General features: G+C 40.7%; 1 protein-coding gene across 1 annotated transcript in view; it reads left to right on the forward strand.

Moving 5' to 3' along the window:
• The window catches only part of UBE3D (ubiquitin protein ligase E3D), a 137835-nt gene that overhangs the window by 82072 nt on the left and 40456 nt on the right, over positions 1–15307 (forward strand). Inside the window, exon 9 of the mRNA XM_058661136.1 lies at positions 2563–2701. Within this exon, the coding sequence (XP_058517119.1) occupies positions 2563–2701 (139 nt within the window). The remainder of the gene's footprint in view (positions 1–2562; positions 2702–15307) is intronic.

Genomic DNA, 15307 nt, shown 5'->3' on the forward strand with positions numbered 1-15307 from the left:
CATGGGTGAATTCTCAAGGGATACTTCCAGTCCAAGTAGTGTTGAGTTGCCTGTGCTAGAGGGGATCCAGTTCATAAAAAGCATAAACCTTTTTATCACTCTTTAAAAACAATTCAGGATAAAAATAACTTTGTGAGCTCTGTTGTAGGTGGTGAGGGTCAAGGATATAAATTCTGAAACCTTAAATTGTTTCTTGAGCACCCAAATGTAAGTTACAAAAGGCATGTCTTTTTATTTATATCATAATTTTTATTTTAGCTCTTTTATTATTTTAATTATATATATTTATGAGACACAGTGTGATATAGTTTGGTCCATGTGTTCAATGTATGAGGATGAAATAAGATGAGCTGGCATTTCCTTTTTTTTTTTTTTATTAATTACATTGCATTATGTGATACAGTTTTATAGGTACTGGGATTCCCCTATCCCTTCCCCAAACCCTCCCCCCATGGTGGATTCTTCCACCTTGTTGCATTACCACAGTTCAAGATCAGTTGAGATTTTCTTAAGCATTCCTTGAAAGTTTCCATATTAACAATAATTGTTTACTTATGGCATATGGTGCAATATCTTAATAAACATATACTGTATGTACTGATCAAGTCAGAGTAATTAACATTTCTCTCACCATTTTATTTGTAGCTTTTGAGCTCATGTTTTCAATTTATACCAAGACTGTATGGGAGTTTATTATGAACTGTGGTCACTCTGCTGTGCTGTGGAATGCTAGAACTTACTCTGTTTCCCAACGTGTGTTTATCCAGCCTCCCTCCGTCCCTTTCCATTTCTTTTAGCCAGTATATTGGTAATACCTGAATGTGTTATAGAAAGGCACAATGAGGCAACTTTCTTATATTTTCAAGCAAGGCCACAAAATTGCAGAATCCGCTCATATCGGGTCTAGGAAGAATTAAAGATGGAGCCAAACCCAGCTAAGAATACTAACTGGGTAAGAGTCAGCATTATAAAAGATAAATTGGACAAATAATTAATACTTAAAGAAACAAGGTGCTATATTCCAGAGTTGTGAATTAGTTTTCCAAAATGAGTACCATTCACTAGGAAATAAAATAGCTGTTCAGATTTAGGCAATGATATTTGCCAGATCCAGAGTGTGTAATGAAATGCTGTTCTGAGAAGGGGAATTAACTGTGTATTGAGAAGGCAGAAGGAAAGGGAGGTGAAGAGTGAGCTTGGAGCTTCAAAGTTCAAGGTTTTGAAAAGCCAACAGCATTTTCATTTGTATCCCAGAGAAATATTAAGAATGTTTCACAGTGAACAAAAGTAGTAAGAAGAGCTGAGATAGACAACTTAAATATTAATTGTTAGAACATAGAAAAAGCACTCAAATATGTCTTGCTGAAACCAGACTACTTTTAGGAAAGCAAACGATGTTTTCTTTCAGGCCAGCTAGTTGACAGCTAATTCAAGAAGTGTTACCTCTGCCACTCACATCAGAAGTATATCAGTACACAGAATCTGATGATGATACAGCTAAACTCTTTGCCATGACTCATCACATAAAGTGTTAAATCTACCGTGCCCCCAGCCACCGATGCTCACTCCTGAAGCTTCTGGTTTCTGCTACCGATTTGGCTAAAAATGGCTTTGCAGAGAGAAGTTTGTAGAAACAGCAATTTACATAATATAAACATACACTTTTAATATAGCTCATACATATAGCATATGCATGTGCATATGTATGTCTGTATCTTTAAAAAAAATCGGACAGTGATGGGATACAGTTTGGTATGGGACAGGAAATAAAATACGCAAGTAGATAGTAAGGCTCAAAACAAGACTTACGCTGCTCTCTTTAGGTGTTTTCGCATCACTCTTTCTTGATTTTTCCCTCTACCCTAAAGCACAAGATGAGGATTCAGGAAACCAGAACGCTAGATCCAGCCTTATCTTACACTTCAGCCTCCGTTTGGATAAGTTTCCTGACTTCCCTAGTCCTCCGTTTGCTGAGATCTCAAATGAAAGGGTTTTCAGATAGGTTCCACAGGGTGTAGCAGAGGTGCTTCATGGGCTGCTCTGGAAGGTGAACCTGTCTCCTTAAAACAACAGCTTTGTTTCTCTGTATATTATAACTTGGGATGGCTACATAATTTTCTAACGGGATTTTGTTATTTAGAAAAACATTGAAACAGCACTAAACTGGAAATTCTGTAAAGAGGTGTCAAGTAGATTTGACACCTGTGGAAGGGGACAGTCGTTATACACCAAATAGAGCAGGAATAGAATATGGGAAGCATTTGAGGAGCTGTTGGTTCTGCTCTTATCCTCCTAGCAGGTCGTGCACAAATTTGATTTCATTTCCCATGGCTCTTACATCATGAGAGTGAAGTGAAAGTCTGAGAAATTGCACAATCCATTTGTATTTTACTACTGGAACCATAAAAATGTTTTGGACATTCATTTGGTGCATTTTTGATGATAATTTCTTTTTTGTACTGATTTTTGTTTCCAATAACTGTAGCTTTTCATCTATATCAGATTTTCTAAAGATCTATGATGATATGTTTATGAAAGGTACCATATATTGGTATGTTTCAGGCTTGCCAGCTCATGGGAAAGTGACATCAGTGTCCACTCACTGACCCTGCCCTGTGCCACTTGTTTAGAGCTGCTGTTGATACTGTCAAGGAGTAATGCTACCCTCCCACCTTCTCTTCGCCTTATGAATTCCTTTCAGGTAAGAAACAGTTCTTTTGTTAAAATTGTCATTATTTTAATGTTTATTACAAAGTGAGAGGGTTACAGACCCATGTGGGCCTCCAGTTTGATTAAGATATAGAGGGCCGGGGAGAGGAAGAGATGGGGTGGGTTAGATAAATGTTTCAATATTCTTTCCTGTGTATACAGCTTTGTTTGGGAGGAGATAGCTGAGAAAGTGCACTGCTATAAGGAACTGTTCTTTACTAGAGTTTGATTTCTCAGCTACTTGCTCTTCAGAAACGAGCCCATGGGGACCAACAGTTTCAAATGACAGTGATAATACTAAGCATCATGCGTGTATTGCCTTGTCTGGTTTCTTTTTAAAGAACAAACAAATAGAAGTTCAATATTGATTCTGCAATTAGATAAGAGTGGCACTACTCACGATTCTATGACCCCAGAGTTTGTTTCTTCCAGTCTCCTTACCTGCCTCAGACAAATGGCCAGAAGATCTGGTAAAAACACCTGTGAATGCCGCTTCCCTCCTCTCAGCTATGCTTTGTAGAACAAGGATTTTGAACCTTTACCGCGGGCTTGAAATCCAGTTGTTAAGTAGATGTTGAGCAGGAATTGTGTCCTCTCCATTCAGCACCATTTCGCTGCCCTCTCCTATCACTTCCCCACTGTCCTAGATATTTTTTTTTCTTGCTACAGTTCAGTGCTAATGTACGTTGACCAGCAGGATGATCAGCAAATGGACTCTATCCTTGTAAACAGCTGATTGTCACATGAGGTGGCTAGTGTAAATTAATTTGTTAACTAGTGGCAGAAGTTGTGCTCCTTTAGCTACTGACTGTAATTGAACCCAGTTGTGTGACTCAGAACAATGGGAAAACATTCATGAGCCCTTTGATGCTCATGGCAACATCACACACATCCCTGGGAAACAAGTAAATGCAAGTTGGTTCTACTAGTGGAGGGTGTCTGCTGCATGGCACATCTTTGCTATGTGGTGAAATAAGACATGTAGGTTTTCCTGTGAATTTTAACTCAGGAAACTGCCTGGATTTAATTTACATGATGCCTGCTCTCTTGGGAATTTCATAGGTTGCTTCTTTGACTTTCTTCCTGTTGCATGGCCTTGGGCACTCAGAGTTCAGTCTCTGGCCTTAACATCTGTACTTGTTATTTCTTGTTACTTCAAGTTGTGTCTACCTTGAAATGTCCAGCCACCCTTTGTCCCTGCCACTATCTCTATTTTGTGATCATTCATAATTATTTTATGCCTTGAACCAGGATTGATTTAAAATTCTCTTTACCAATCTACATTTTGCTTAAATTCTGCTCAGTGGATTAAAGATAGAAAATCACAAACGTTTATGTAGACCCACAAACTTTTATGAAGGGACATACAAGAATTTTAGCAGTGGTTATCTTTGGGAAGCAAAGCTGCAAGGCAGTTATTTTTTATTTCACTCTCTCCCTTGGGTACTGTTTGAAACTTTTATTTGCTATGAGAGTGAGGAACAAGCGATATGACTCTGACTTCGAGGATTTTATGGTCTGTTAGTAGAGATAGGACAATCATCCATGTGTGATATAAGGAGATAATAATTTTATTTCAAAGTAGCCTCAACACAAATCTCCAAAAGATTAAAGACAAGAGAGTAGTCAAAGCTGAGTGTGGAGGATCTCAGAGGAGGGCCAGTCTACATTTCTGCTCCTTGAGGGGAAGGAGGCATCACTCCCCGACAGATTGTTGTCTTAATGCACTGTAAACCTGGGCGCCTGTGCCATTGTTGGTGCTTGTGTGCTTTCAATGCCTTTTCTCAGAGGAGTGCTTAGAGCCATCCAGACGTTAATGACTGGATGTCCCTCCCTGTGGAGGGTCGTGCTTCATCCGCTTTCAGTCCCTTCACTGAATATTATTGTCAGGAGAAGATACACTTTCGAAATTTCAAGACTTTTTTCTTTTTTTGGAATTTTTTGGAATTTCAAAGAAACTGGACAGACTCTTAGGAGCAGTATCTGCCAAAGTTCCATTACTGCTGTTTTTCCTGGAAAGGTGTGTTTCCAGGAACATTCTAGGAGTAGGCTTCCCTGTGCAGGTCTTTGTTCAAAAGATAAAGGTGCCAGGAAAATACCAAAGGCTTCTGTCTGATTAGGAAGCGATGCTTGTGTTTTCCATCTTTGTAACACTACCTAATGTAGCCAGTGATGAGGAAGAGGCCACTAATTTTGTATGCTTGGCATTTATTCTTGTAATTGGAATCCCACTTTTATACACAGTTTTGGAGAGCAAGATTGACAAGAGCTGTAAAATATTAGAATGACACTTGAGACCATGTTTACATTTCCAGTTCTCTTACTTTCCAGGCCATCAGTCACTGTGAGCAACGCTTCTTTGTCTGTACAACTGTTATTGTAGGATGCATGTGCTGTTATCCCTGCCAGATCCCAAAGGGCAGGATTAATTTATTAATTAGAGCTGTTAACATATATGAAACTCTTAACTTCTTAACTGATGCTGTAACATTTCTGTTAAGCCAAGAGGGATATCTTTTGGTGGCGCTGTTATCATTTTAGCTCTGCTGTGTTACAGATACGTTATTATCCCTGGTGTGATTATCAACAAACAGAATGTAGGACTTGGTTGAGAATTGCTGATGTGGTGCTAAGTACATGTGTGCTGTAGTTGTTGGAACCTCAAAAGACAGATTAATTTATTATTTCTTCCATGAAATCCTTACTCCTTACCTTGGCCCTGCCTCCCTTTCTCACCTCGGCTCCTGCTCTCTCCCTGTCATGCATTCTGCTCCAGACATGTTGGTCTTAGAGTCTGTGCACTGGCTGCTCTTTTCCCTGCTACCAAGCCAACAATCTACACTAGGTCTTTGCATGACGGGCTCCTTCTAGTCTTGCAGGCCTTATCTCACTTGTCCCCTTCCCTAAGAGACCAGACATGAGCCCTCCACTAGATCCTCTTTTCTTGTCACAGTAATACTATAACCTCACATTGTTTTACTCTCCCCCTAGATTGTCCACCATTTGAAATGATCTTGCTGACTTACCTTTTTCATCTACTTCCTTGCGTATTGAGTGAGATCAGAGGGAATGTCTGTTTTTGTTCAATGTGGCATCAATGCAATTTGAAACAGGACTTAGATAAAGAAGCAAGTAATAAATATTGGCCAAATGAGTGAGTGGATACCTAAGTAAGATACAGAAGTGGCTATGTGGCATTATGGGAATATGAAAGACTATATGAAGGGAAAGCATAGATAGAAACAGTGCACATTCGGGGACAGAAACAAACTCCTTTACTCGGACTGGACAAATGTAGCACTCAACAGGTAGTGTCTAGATTTGCCATATGCTAACAGGATTATACATGGATCTGTTTCTGCATTGAGTTGGAGCCAGAAGCCTTTTGTAAATGAGACCTAAAGAAGAGGCCAGCCCAGAGAAGCTAGCAGTATTCAGACCAGTAGAGTGAGCTGTACACTAGACTGGGTTCCTGTGAGCTCTGCAGTCCACAGGAGGGAAACAGGAACAATGGCCCAGCCTTGGTGCCAGAAACTGAGGAACAGGGTATTGGAGGTGCAAGGAGGTGCTGTGGAGTGGACAGGTGTAGCTTGCTGCTGTTGCTGCTACACATTTATTCTACTCTGACTGGCTAGGACTCTGGGGTGAGATGGCACAAGGACATTCCCATATCCATATTGCTAGGCAGCAGCCAGCAAACTCCTAACCTGAAGGCCTGCCCTGAGTAGTTTCCTGCAAGGTGGAACCATAAGAGCAATTAGTTAGAGCGAAGATTGGGCAGGAGCAGCTGGTTTTAATGGAAAGATGCATTTTCCCTAGAACTTAACATGAGACAGTTACAAGTAGTAACTAACTTATTTTTGTACAAAATTTGCTTAGTAATTCATTTATTTTTGTACAGAAGGAAACACAACTGGGAAGGATACATTGATACTGGAGATGATTTCTTGCTGTGTTCTTTTTGTGCTGCAGAAAAGGCTAACTTCTCTTTAGGTAGAGAGAATTTTTCTGTACTGTCATTTCTTGATTACAAGAGATACAGGTTCTTTATACTGTTAATAGGTGTTATAAAAATGTCTGATTTTAATAATCAGATAATAAAATAAATCATAATAGCTACTATTTTTTGGAAGTTGTATGCCTTCCACGTACTCTTTATTTCATTTTCACAATAGCACTATGAAGAAAGTATATTGTTATTCCCATCTCAGAGATATGGAAATTGAGCCAGAGGGAAGAGCTTACCCAAGCTCACACAACTAGCAAGGGGAGGTACGTAGCTGCAAGGGGTGACTGAATCATTCACAACCTGTAAATAATATTGTCTCATTTTAGAAGATTGATTAAATTATATATTTTATATTTTAACTGCAGACTTTAAAAAAAATTATTTATTTGTAAGAGATACAGAGAGGGAAATAAAGATCTTCTACCCACTGTTTTGTTTCCCCTATGGCCACAATGATAGGGTTGGCTATGTCCAGGCCAGGAACCACGAGCTTCTTCCAGGTCTCCCACACAGGTAGCAGGGGCCCAAGTGCTTAGTCCATGTTTCACTGATTTTCGCAGGCCACTAGTAGGGAGCTGCATTAGAACTGGAGTGGCCAGGTCATGAAATGATGCCCATACGTAATGCCAACATTTATGGTGGCAGCTTTACTCACTGGTCCACAGTGCCAGCACCACTGCAGAACATTTTAGAGCCTTTAATGTGCTTAAGGCATGATGTGCTCTTCCTAGATAATAAACAGAGACTGTTCTTCCCAAATGTACAAGACATCATGGAGAATTTTTTCTTAGGCCATCTTGTGAGATTAGTGTTTTGTAGAATATGGATGAGGAGATCCTGTTTTATGGTAAATCTATATATTTGGATGACTAAGGCAGAGTGAGCCATGAATATTCTTAGTGGGAATATCCCTTGTTTATGTGAAAGGAAGATGGATGAAGAGGGAGGGAGAGAATACTTATTTGTTTATTTATTGGAAAATCAGATATACAGAGAGAAGAGTCAGAGAGGAAGATCTTCTGTCCACTGGTTCACTACTCAAGTAGCTGCAATGCTTGCAACTGAGCTGATCCGAAGCCAGGAGCTTCTTCCAGGTCTCCCATACAGGTGCAGGGTCCCAAGGCTTTGGGCCGTCCTCAACTGCTTTCCCAGGCCATAGCGCATGTAAAGTAAGGACTTTAGCTACTACACTACTGCACCAGACCCAAGAGAATCTTACATCCACTATTTTACTCCTCAAATGGACACAATGACCAGAGTTAGGCCATGCCAAAATCAAGACCCTGAAACTCCATCCAGGTTTCCCAGTAGGTGACAGTGATCTAGATGCTTGGGCCACCCTCTGCTGCTACCCAGGCATATAAGTATAGCCTTGGATGGGAAATGGAACAGGCAGCATTTGAGTCAAAGGTTCTCATGTGTCATGTTCGTGTCACAGCCAGCAGTGTTACCCACTGTTTCACAGTGTCAGCCACAGAGGCAATCTACCTCCATCAAAAGTGGTACTACAGTTTGAGAGGCTGATTATTAAATGGATCCTATTATATTTTTTTGAGGCAGAGTTACAGAGAGGGAGAGAGAGAGATCTTCCACCTACTGGTTCATTCCCCAAGTAGTTGCAATGGCCAGAGCTGGCTCAGTCTGAAATCAGGAGCCAGGGACAGAGTGGAAGATGGCTTCCTCCAGGTTTCCCATGTGTGTTCAAGGGCCCAAGCATCTGGGCCATCCTCTGCTGCTTTCCCAGGCATATGAGCAGAGAGCTTAGTCAGAAGTGGAGCAGCCAGGATTCAAACAGGCACCTTTATGGGACACTGATATCTTACAGAGTGGCTTTACCTATAATGGCACATCACCAACTCCTATCTCTTCTTTAGTGTCTAAATGGATCTCCTTCTGGTAAGGATCACCATGACAGAAATGTACAGTAAGAGTGAGATCTCTTTCTTTGGAGTCCTATGGAATTAGACCAGAAAACCCCTGAGCTTTGTGCTCTGCCTGACACCCGCTCCCAGTTCTGTTTCAGTTGAGTGTCATCCACCCTAAGCATTGGGCAGCTAGGTAGTGACAGGTAGAGGGTTCTGTTGGTAGATTGAGTCTTGTGGTCAGACTGCCTCTCTCCTAACTGTGGCTTAACTCCTGCTGCAAATGTCCAAGAGTAATCTGCTTTGGAAATTGTATTTAAATGAGAGGTACTGATGGGATGTTTCACAGCCTTGTTCCCTGACCTGAGGAAACCTTTTACCACACTTTACCTTATGAACTCCAAATTCAGCTCCTCACAGCTACTTCTGGCCATGTGAACTCCAGCTTGAGTCTTAGAGTTGAAGCTCTCCCCCCCTTTTCCTCAATCATGGATATTGCTACATTTTAAAACAATTTTGAAATAAATAGTTTTTCAAACATTAACCTTTTGGAGATCCTCACATCAACTCTCATTTTCCAGGTGAAGAAAATAATGTGTTCACATTTTTATAACTACTGAAATATGAGGCTATGTCTTAAAATTAGGTCTTCTGATTCTATTATTCTACCTCATGACAGTTATAGCAAAGAAAGCCAAAAAGCTTGGGTGTGACAGCCCTGGGCTGTGTACATCTAATTTTTTTTACATTTTATTATCATTATTATCATTTTATGATGCAGTTCCATAGGCTCCTGGCATTTCCCTTATCCCCTCCCCAAATCCCTTCCCCCCACCTAGTTCCTCTATATCATTACTAAAGTATAGTTCTTCATACACAGTCATATGTCCATCATTGTGGGCGTGGACAATGGCAGAGAGTCCAGCATCCTATTGTCAAGATACAGTGAACAGATTCATTGCAAGTCCATCTTTGTCTGGAAGCAGAAATGCATACCACACTACATCCTCACATCTGGATGTTAGTCTCCATTTCACAGCTACTGTACATCCCCTCAAATGAAAAGTCATAATACAAAATGAACAATAGAAAGAAAAATAGAAATTTACAATGCCATGAAGTTAAATGACATGTTACTAGATATGGCAGTATCCATTACACAACTACTGTACATCCCCTTAAATGAAAAGCCACAAAACAAAATCAACATCAGGGAGAAAAAAGAAATTAACAATGCCATGAAATTAAGTAACGTGCTATTAAATGACTAACGTGTAGCTGAAGAAATGAAAATCAAGAAACTTCCAAAGAAAATGATTCTGCTGTATTATCTACAAGTCATTGAATGATTTAATCAGAAGAAAGTGTTTTGAAGAGATGAAATTAAGAGAAAACATCAAAACCCATGCAATATAGTTGCCGCTGATTTTTGTTGGTGAAGTATCTCTTCTAGACAATAAATAGATGGGTTTTGTTTTTTAATCCAGTCTACTAATCTATGACATTTGGTTGAGCTTAAGTCATTTACATTCAGAGTTTAAGAAGTATGGGTGTTATTTTGGTCCTGTCATTTTAGAATGGGTTGTTCATTGGTTTAGTCTTCTGTTGTCATTTTAGTGGGCTGTTCTTCCCATTTGCCTTTGGTTTTGTTGGGTGCTATTCCTCTTCTCTGTGAAGAGAACATCTTGAAGTATCATTTGTAGGGCAGGTTTAGAAGAGGCAAATTCTTTTAACTTTGCTTAACTATGGAAGAATTTGATTTCATTTTCAAAGACAAAAGAAAGCTTTGCTGGATATGGTATCCTAGGCCGACAATTTTTTTCTTTTAGAATCTGGAATATGTCACTCCATTCTCTTCTTGCCTGTAGAGTTTCCTGTGAGAGATCTCCTGTGAGTTTAATTGTCATTCCTTTTTATGTCAATTGATTTTTTTCACGTACACATTTCAGGATCTTTTCCTTATGTTCAATTGAGGAGAGCTTGAAGACCATGTGTCTTGGTGAAGATTGCTCTTGATCAAGCCTAATGGGAGTTCTGTGCCCCTCCTGGAACTTGTTTCCCAATTCTTTCTCTAGATGAGGGAAATTTTCCTTCATTATTTCATTAAATACATTTGCAAACTCAGCTTCTTTCTGCACCTTCTGGGACTCCCATAACTCTTATATTAAGCCTCTTCATAGTGTCTCTCAATTCTTGAATCCTTTTTTTGGCCTGATCCAGCTCTGCTTCCAGCTTTTTGTTTGCTTTCCCCTGATGACAGGAAATATCTTCCAATTCTGAGATTCTTTCTTCTGCTTGCTTCATTCTATTTTGGAGACTCTCCACTGTACTTTTAATTTGCTCTACTGTGTTCTTAATTTCTGATGTATCAGCCTTGATTTGCTTTATTGCTTCCTTAAATTCTTTGAACTCTTGTATGTGTTTGTCATTTTTGATCAGAAGCTTTAAAATGAGTTTTATGAATTCTGTATGCCCCATTTTCTTGATGTCTTCCTCAGTTAACTCTGAGGTTGGCATAGGGTTTTGCTCCTTTGTAGGGGAGTTTTTGGTAATATTCATTGTGCTTTTGTCTCTTCTTTTGCTCTTGATCATTACACTTCTGGTTAGCAGAGTCTTCTCCTTGGGGCAGGTTTCTAAGCTGTGTCACCCACAGGTCTACAATGCGATTTTACTTACTGCAGTTGGTACACGGCTCTTTGCTTGCAGCCACTTGTGCTACAACCTCCAGCGAGTTCCAGGTCTGGGTTCTTATGTCAGATTTCCACCATGGTCTCCACAGCCCCAGCTCCTGGCTCATCACTCTCCTCTTCCTGTGATACCATGCTGAGGCTTCAGCGTTGTCTCTGCAACCTTTCTCCCACTTCCGGTTGGAGCAGGTCCCAGGATTAGAGAGACACCAGGTTTCCTATATAGTTAGGTTGTTAGTGGCACTGATCTTGCCAGAACCTGTTGGCCGTTAGGTCTGGGTGCCACACGGACCTATTTTGTTCCATACGATGCCAAAGTTGGTATTATTTTCCTGCGGGACCAGGGCAATTTGCGGACCTCAGTGAGTTCTTGCAAGCTCAGCACATGCGCAGTTCACTGTTGTCCCCTGCAGTCCTAAAGCTGTTGCCACAGTGTACAAAATGGTGCCTGACGTACCACTACTAGAGTTCTTGACCTGCTGGCTGTCAGATCCGAGGGCTACCCAGACCTGTCTTGGGTGGAACCTATAGAATGCCACGTTGCTGGAGTTCACTGAGTCAGAAATGAGTTCACTCCCAGCTCTGTGTATGCTTAGTCCTTTCCCTTGCCTTTGCCTCCTTACGCAAATGGCGCCCAATTCAGCTCTAGGGGGCTGACTGTGCTATGAAATCCATGCTGTTCTCGCACTGCCCGCCTGTGATCTGCTGCTCTGTCTCTGCTCCTGGTCAAATCAATCAGACCAGCCGGACAGACAGTTCTTTATTTGGCTTTGCCTCCCAAGCTTGCAGTGAAAATCCCTTCCCACCTGATTGCTGGTGGAGTTCTGTCTGCTGATGGAGTTCAGATCACTGTTAGTTGAATGCTGCTGGAGTATCAGTCACTGCAACACCACACCATTGTGTCCACTGCTTTCCTGTGTCTGTCAGTCTCCAGGTACCCCTCTGCTGTTGTTCTGTCCTTTCCTGTTTCCTGGAATATGTCCTCTCTGCTTCATCCTGATTAAATGTTTTTCCATCCTTTTAAACATATCCTTACCCTAATCCATCATCTTGATTCTAGTCGTATATCTAATTTTTAATACCTATAGCAACAGTACGTCTTTATTAAGTTCTTCCTTTGGGGGAGCACAGCCTTCTCCCATGGCAGCATTGGAAATAATATTCCAAATGATTGTGAGTCCTGGAAAACACCTTAAACTTAATCAAATTACAGCTTTATGTATATGCTGTGTGGTTTAATAATAGGTAAAATATGTAGATAAGACAAGAATCTCTATAGACTTGATATATTACTACCTGAAAATTAGATTTGGCCAGGGATATATCTATAGTGCTAGGTGGTTTTGAAATGATTTCCTCTTTAGCTTTGATGAGTAAAACAATAGAAACATTTTGAATAACAAGTCTATAAACTATTCTGGTTTCTAGGCAAGAAAATCTCGACTGATTGTGTTACTGGAGTATATACTTTGATGTTAACATTGAGGAAACAAATACTTAAATTTCATCAGTTCCATGGTGTAAAAACCATATATTGAGCTTCTCAATTATCAGAAAGCAGTTATTTCACAAATAGTTTTTCAATTCATACTTTTTCACTGTCAGTACTTGAAGAATACAGAGCAACACTGGAAAAGTTTGGTCTTATCACTTTGCCATTTGACAACATCTCAATTGGGAAGCTTTGATGATTGAGAAGTTTAATAGTAACAACAAACTATAGAAACGAGATAGTGGGGTTTGGGGCCTACCTGCTAGCCTAGTGGCTAAATTCTCGCCTAGCAGCCAGCAGGATCCCATATGGGCACCAGTTCATGTCCCTGCTATTCCATTTCCCATCCAGGTCCCCGACAAAGGTTTGGATCCTGGCTTTGGATCTATTCACCTCCAGCCATTGTGGCCCCTTGGAACCTGAATCAGTGGATGGAAGATCATTTTCTCTGTCTCTCCTTATGTCTGTAAAATACACCTTCCTAATTATTAAAAAAATCTTTAAAAAAATGGAATTACTGGGAATAATCAGTATTGATATTTGATTTAAGAGTCATTTATTTATATGAATTAGAAAGGGGGAGGAATTCCATCTGCTGGTTCATCCTCCAGCCAGCCACAATGGGTAGGGTTGGCCCAGACCAAAGCCAAAAGCCTGGAGCTTCTCCCAGATCTCCCATGTGGGTGGCAAGGGCCCAGGCACTTGGGCCATCCACTGCTATTTTTTTCTTGGCCATTAGCTGGGTTGGAAGCAAAGCACGTGGTTCTCTAACAAGTACCCATATGGAATGCCAGTGTCACTGGTAGTGGTTTAACCTACTACTATATAATGCAGGCCCTTTCCTTGAGTTTTTAGTGCATGTGTATACACACTGATTCCACAGATACAAATGTATGTGTGAAATCATCCTCATTGAATATAGCAGCATTCTGTGCTTTCCTCAGTTACGTCTTCTGGTATGAAAATAACCTCTCCAGAAATTGTTCAAAGGTCTGGGGACTTCACATGGGAGGAGCCTTTTTACTTGTTAAGAGGGATGGGGACAGGGCTGATAGCAGTTCGCCTTGTCCCAGGGCTTCTGTAGATGCCATCAGCTAGAGTGCACAGATTTGGACTCCCACCTCCTGGACTTTGCCCAAAGCCTTCCTGATCAACATTTGGGATCTGATAGAGAGTAGTGTCAGCTTCCACTGGTCCTCAGTGTCTACCATTCTCTCCCTTCAGTGAACAAACAGAGTTGAGTTCTAGTCTTTGTATATACAGAATACAGTCTCAAAGTTGGTCATGACAGCTCTATTTTCAGTCTCTTCAAAACAGTTTTCTGTGAATTGTCTAAGCTCTTTAGATGTGAAAAGATGTTGCTGACTTCATTGCTTCTTAGACTGTGGTTTGGGGCAATAAGCAGGTATTCTTAGCTCAATAATCATTCTTTGGTCCAAAATGTCGCTTGCTCTGCCTACTGTGCTGAAATCCTCTGGGGAGGATATCGAGGACTAGGTGGGAAATAGTGCCAGAGAGTTGAGTTGGACAGTAACTACCTCATCTGACTGCCCCATCACGCCTTTCAAGAGGCTGCTTTATCCTGCTCAGATTCCCACTTGTGCTCAGACTTTACAATCCCTACCGAGGAATCAAGACCACAGGCAAAGCTGGGCAGCAGCCGTACTTTCTGTAGCACTTGGTAGGGAAAATCTGATATCACTGGGGATTCTATGACTTTGCCTTACTGAGAAGAGGTGGGGACAGTATGTCCACAATCAAGTCTCATTTTGTTTGCTTCTTAATAATATCTATCCTGTTCTAAAGGAAACACATGCCCATGATAGAGAAGCGCAGCATGCTTTTCATTAGCAAGGCAGTACTTATTTTTCCTTTTAGTCTAAAAATATAGAATCTCAAAGTTGAACCTACTTCTGCCTTTTCCAATTTAGTCCTTGTGTTTCATGACGTGGTAGGGAGAGAAGGCCTGGTATCAGGGCCAAGCAAGCTGTAGGTCACCTTGTGATTTGAGAGCACTCATACTCTCTGTGTCTCACCGAGTTCTGCTGATACAGGGGTGGGTAGCACGGGAGGATAGGATCGGTTTTGTCTAATTCTGTGATGATGTGATTATCAGTGGGACTGCTTCTGAAATGTCAGTGCACACAGGAAGCTCATTTAAAATTTAGATTGTCCAGTGGCAACTGAGAGATTCTGTTTCAATAACTTTGGGGAAAAGCCTAAGAATCTGCATTATAACAGGCACCAAAGTTTTTGATAAGGTTTTCAAGAGTGAAACTGTTAAAAAAAAGAAAAAGCTTCCTTGACAATGGACTATACCTTCTCTAAAATGAGACATGAAAAAGTTCTCATTTATTAAAAATGCATAGTCACTAGCTCAAATAGCCTAATGACTCATATTTTCCTGTTTTCTTACACAGTCTTTTGCGCCAAAGTGAACTGTCTTTTTTTCCCACATTTTTTTCACAATTTTTTTCTTCTCTCATATCCTCCCCCTTTTATATTCAGATGACTTTGTAGCATTCAGTTGTCAGTGAGCTCAGCAATT

The sequence above is a fragment of the Ochotona princeps genome, chromosome 1, assembly GCF_030435755.1.
Source record: "Ochotona princeps isolate mOchPri1 chromosome 1, mOchPri1.hap1, whole genome shotgun sequence".
Taxonomy (NCBI): domain Eukaryota; kingdom Metazoa; phylum Chordata; class Mammalia; order Lagomorpha; family Ochotonidae; genus Ochotona; species Ochotona princeps.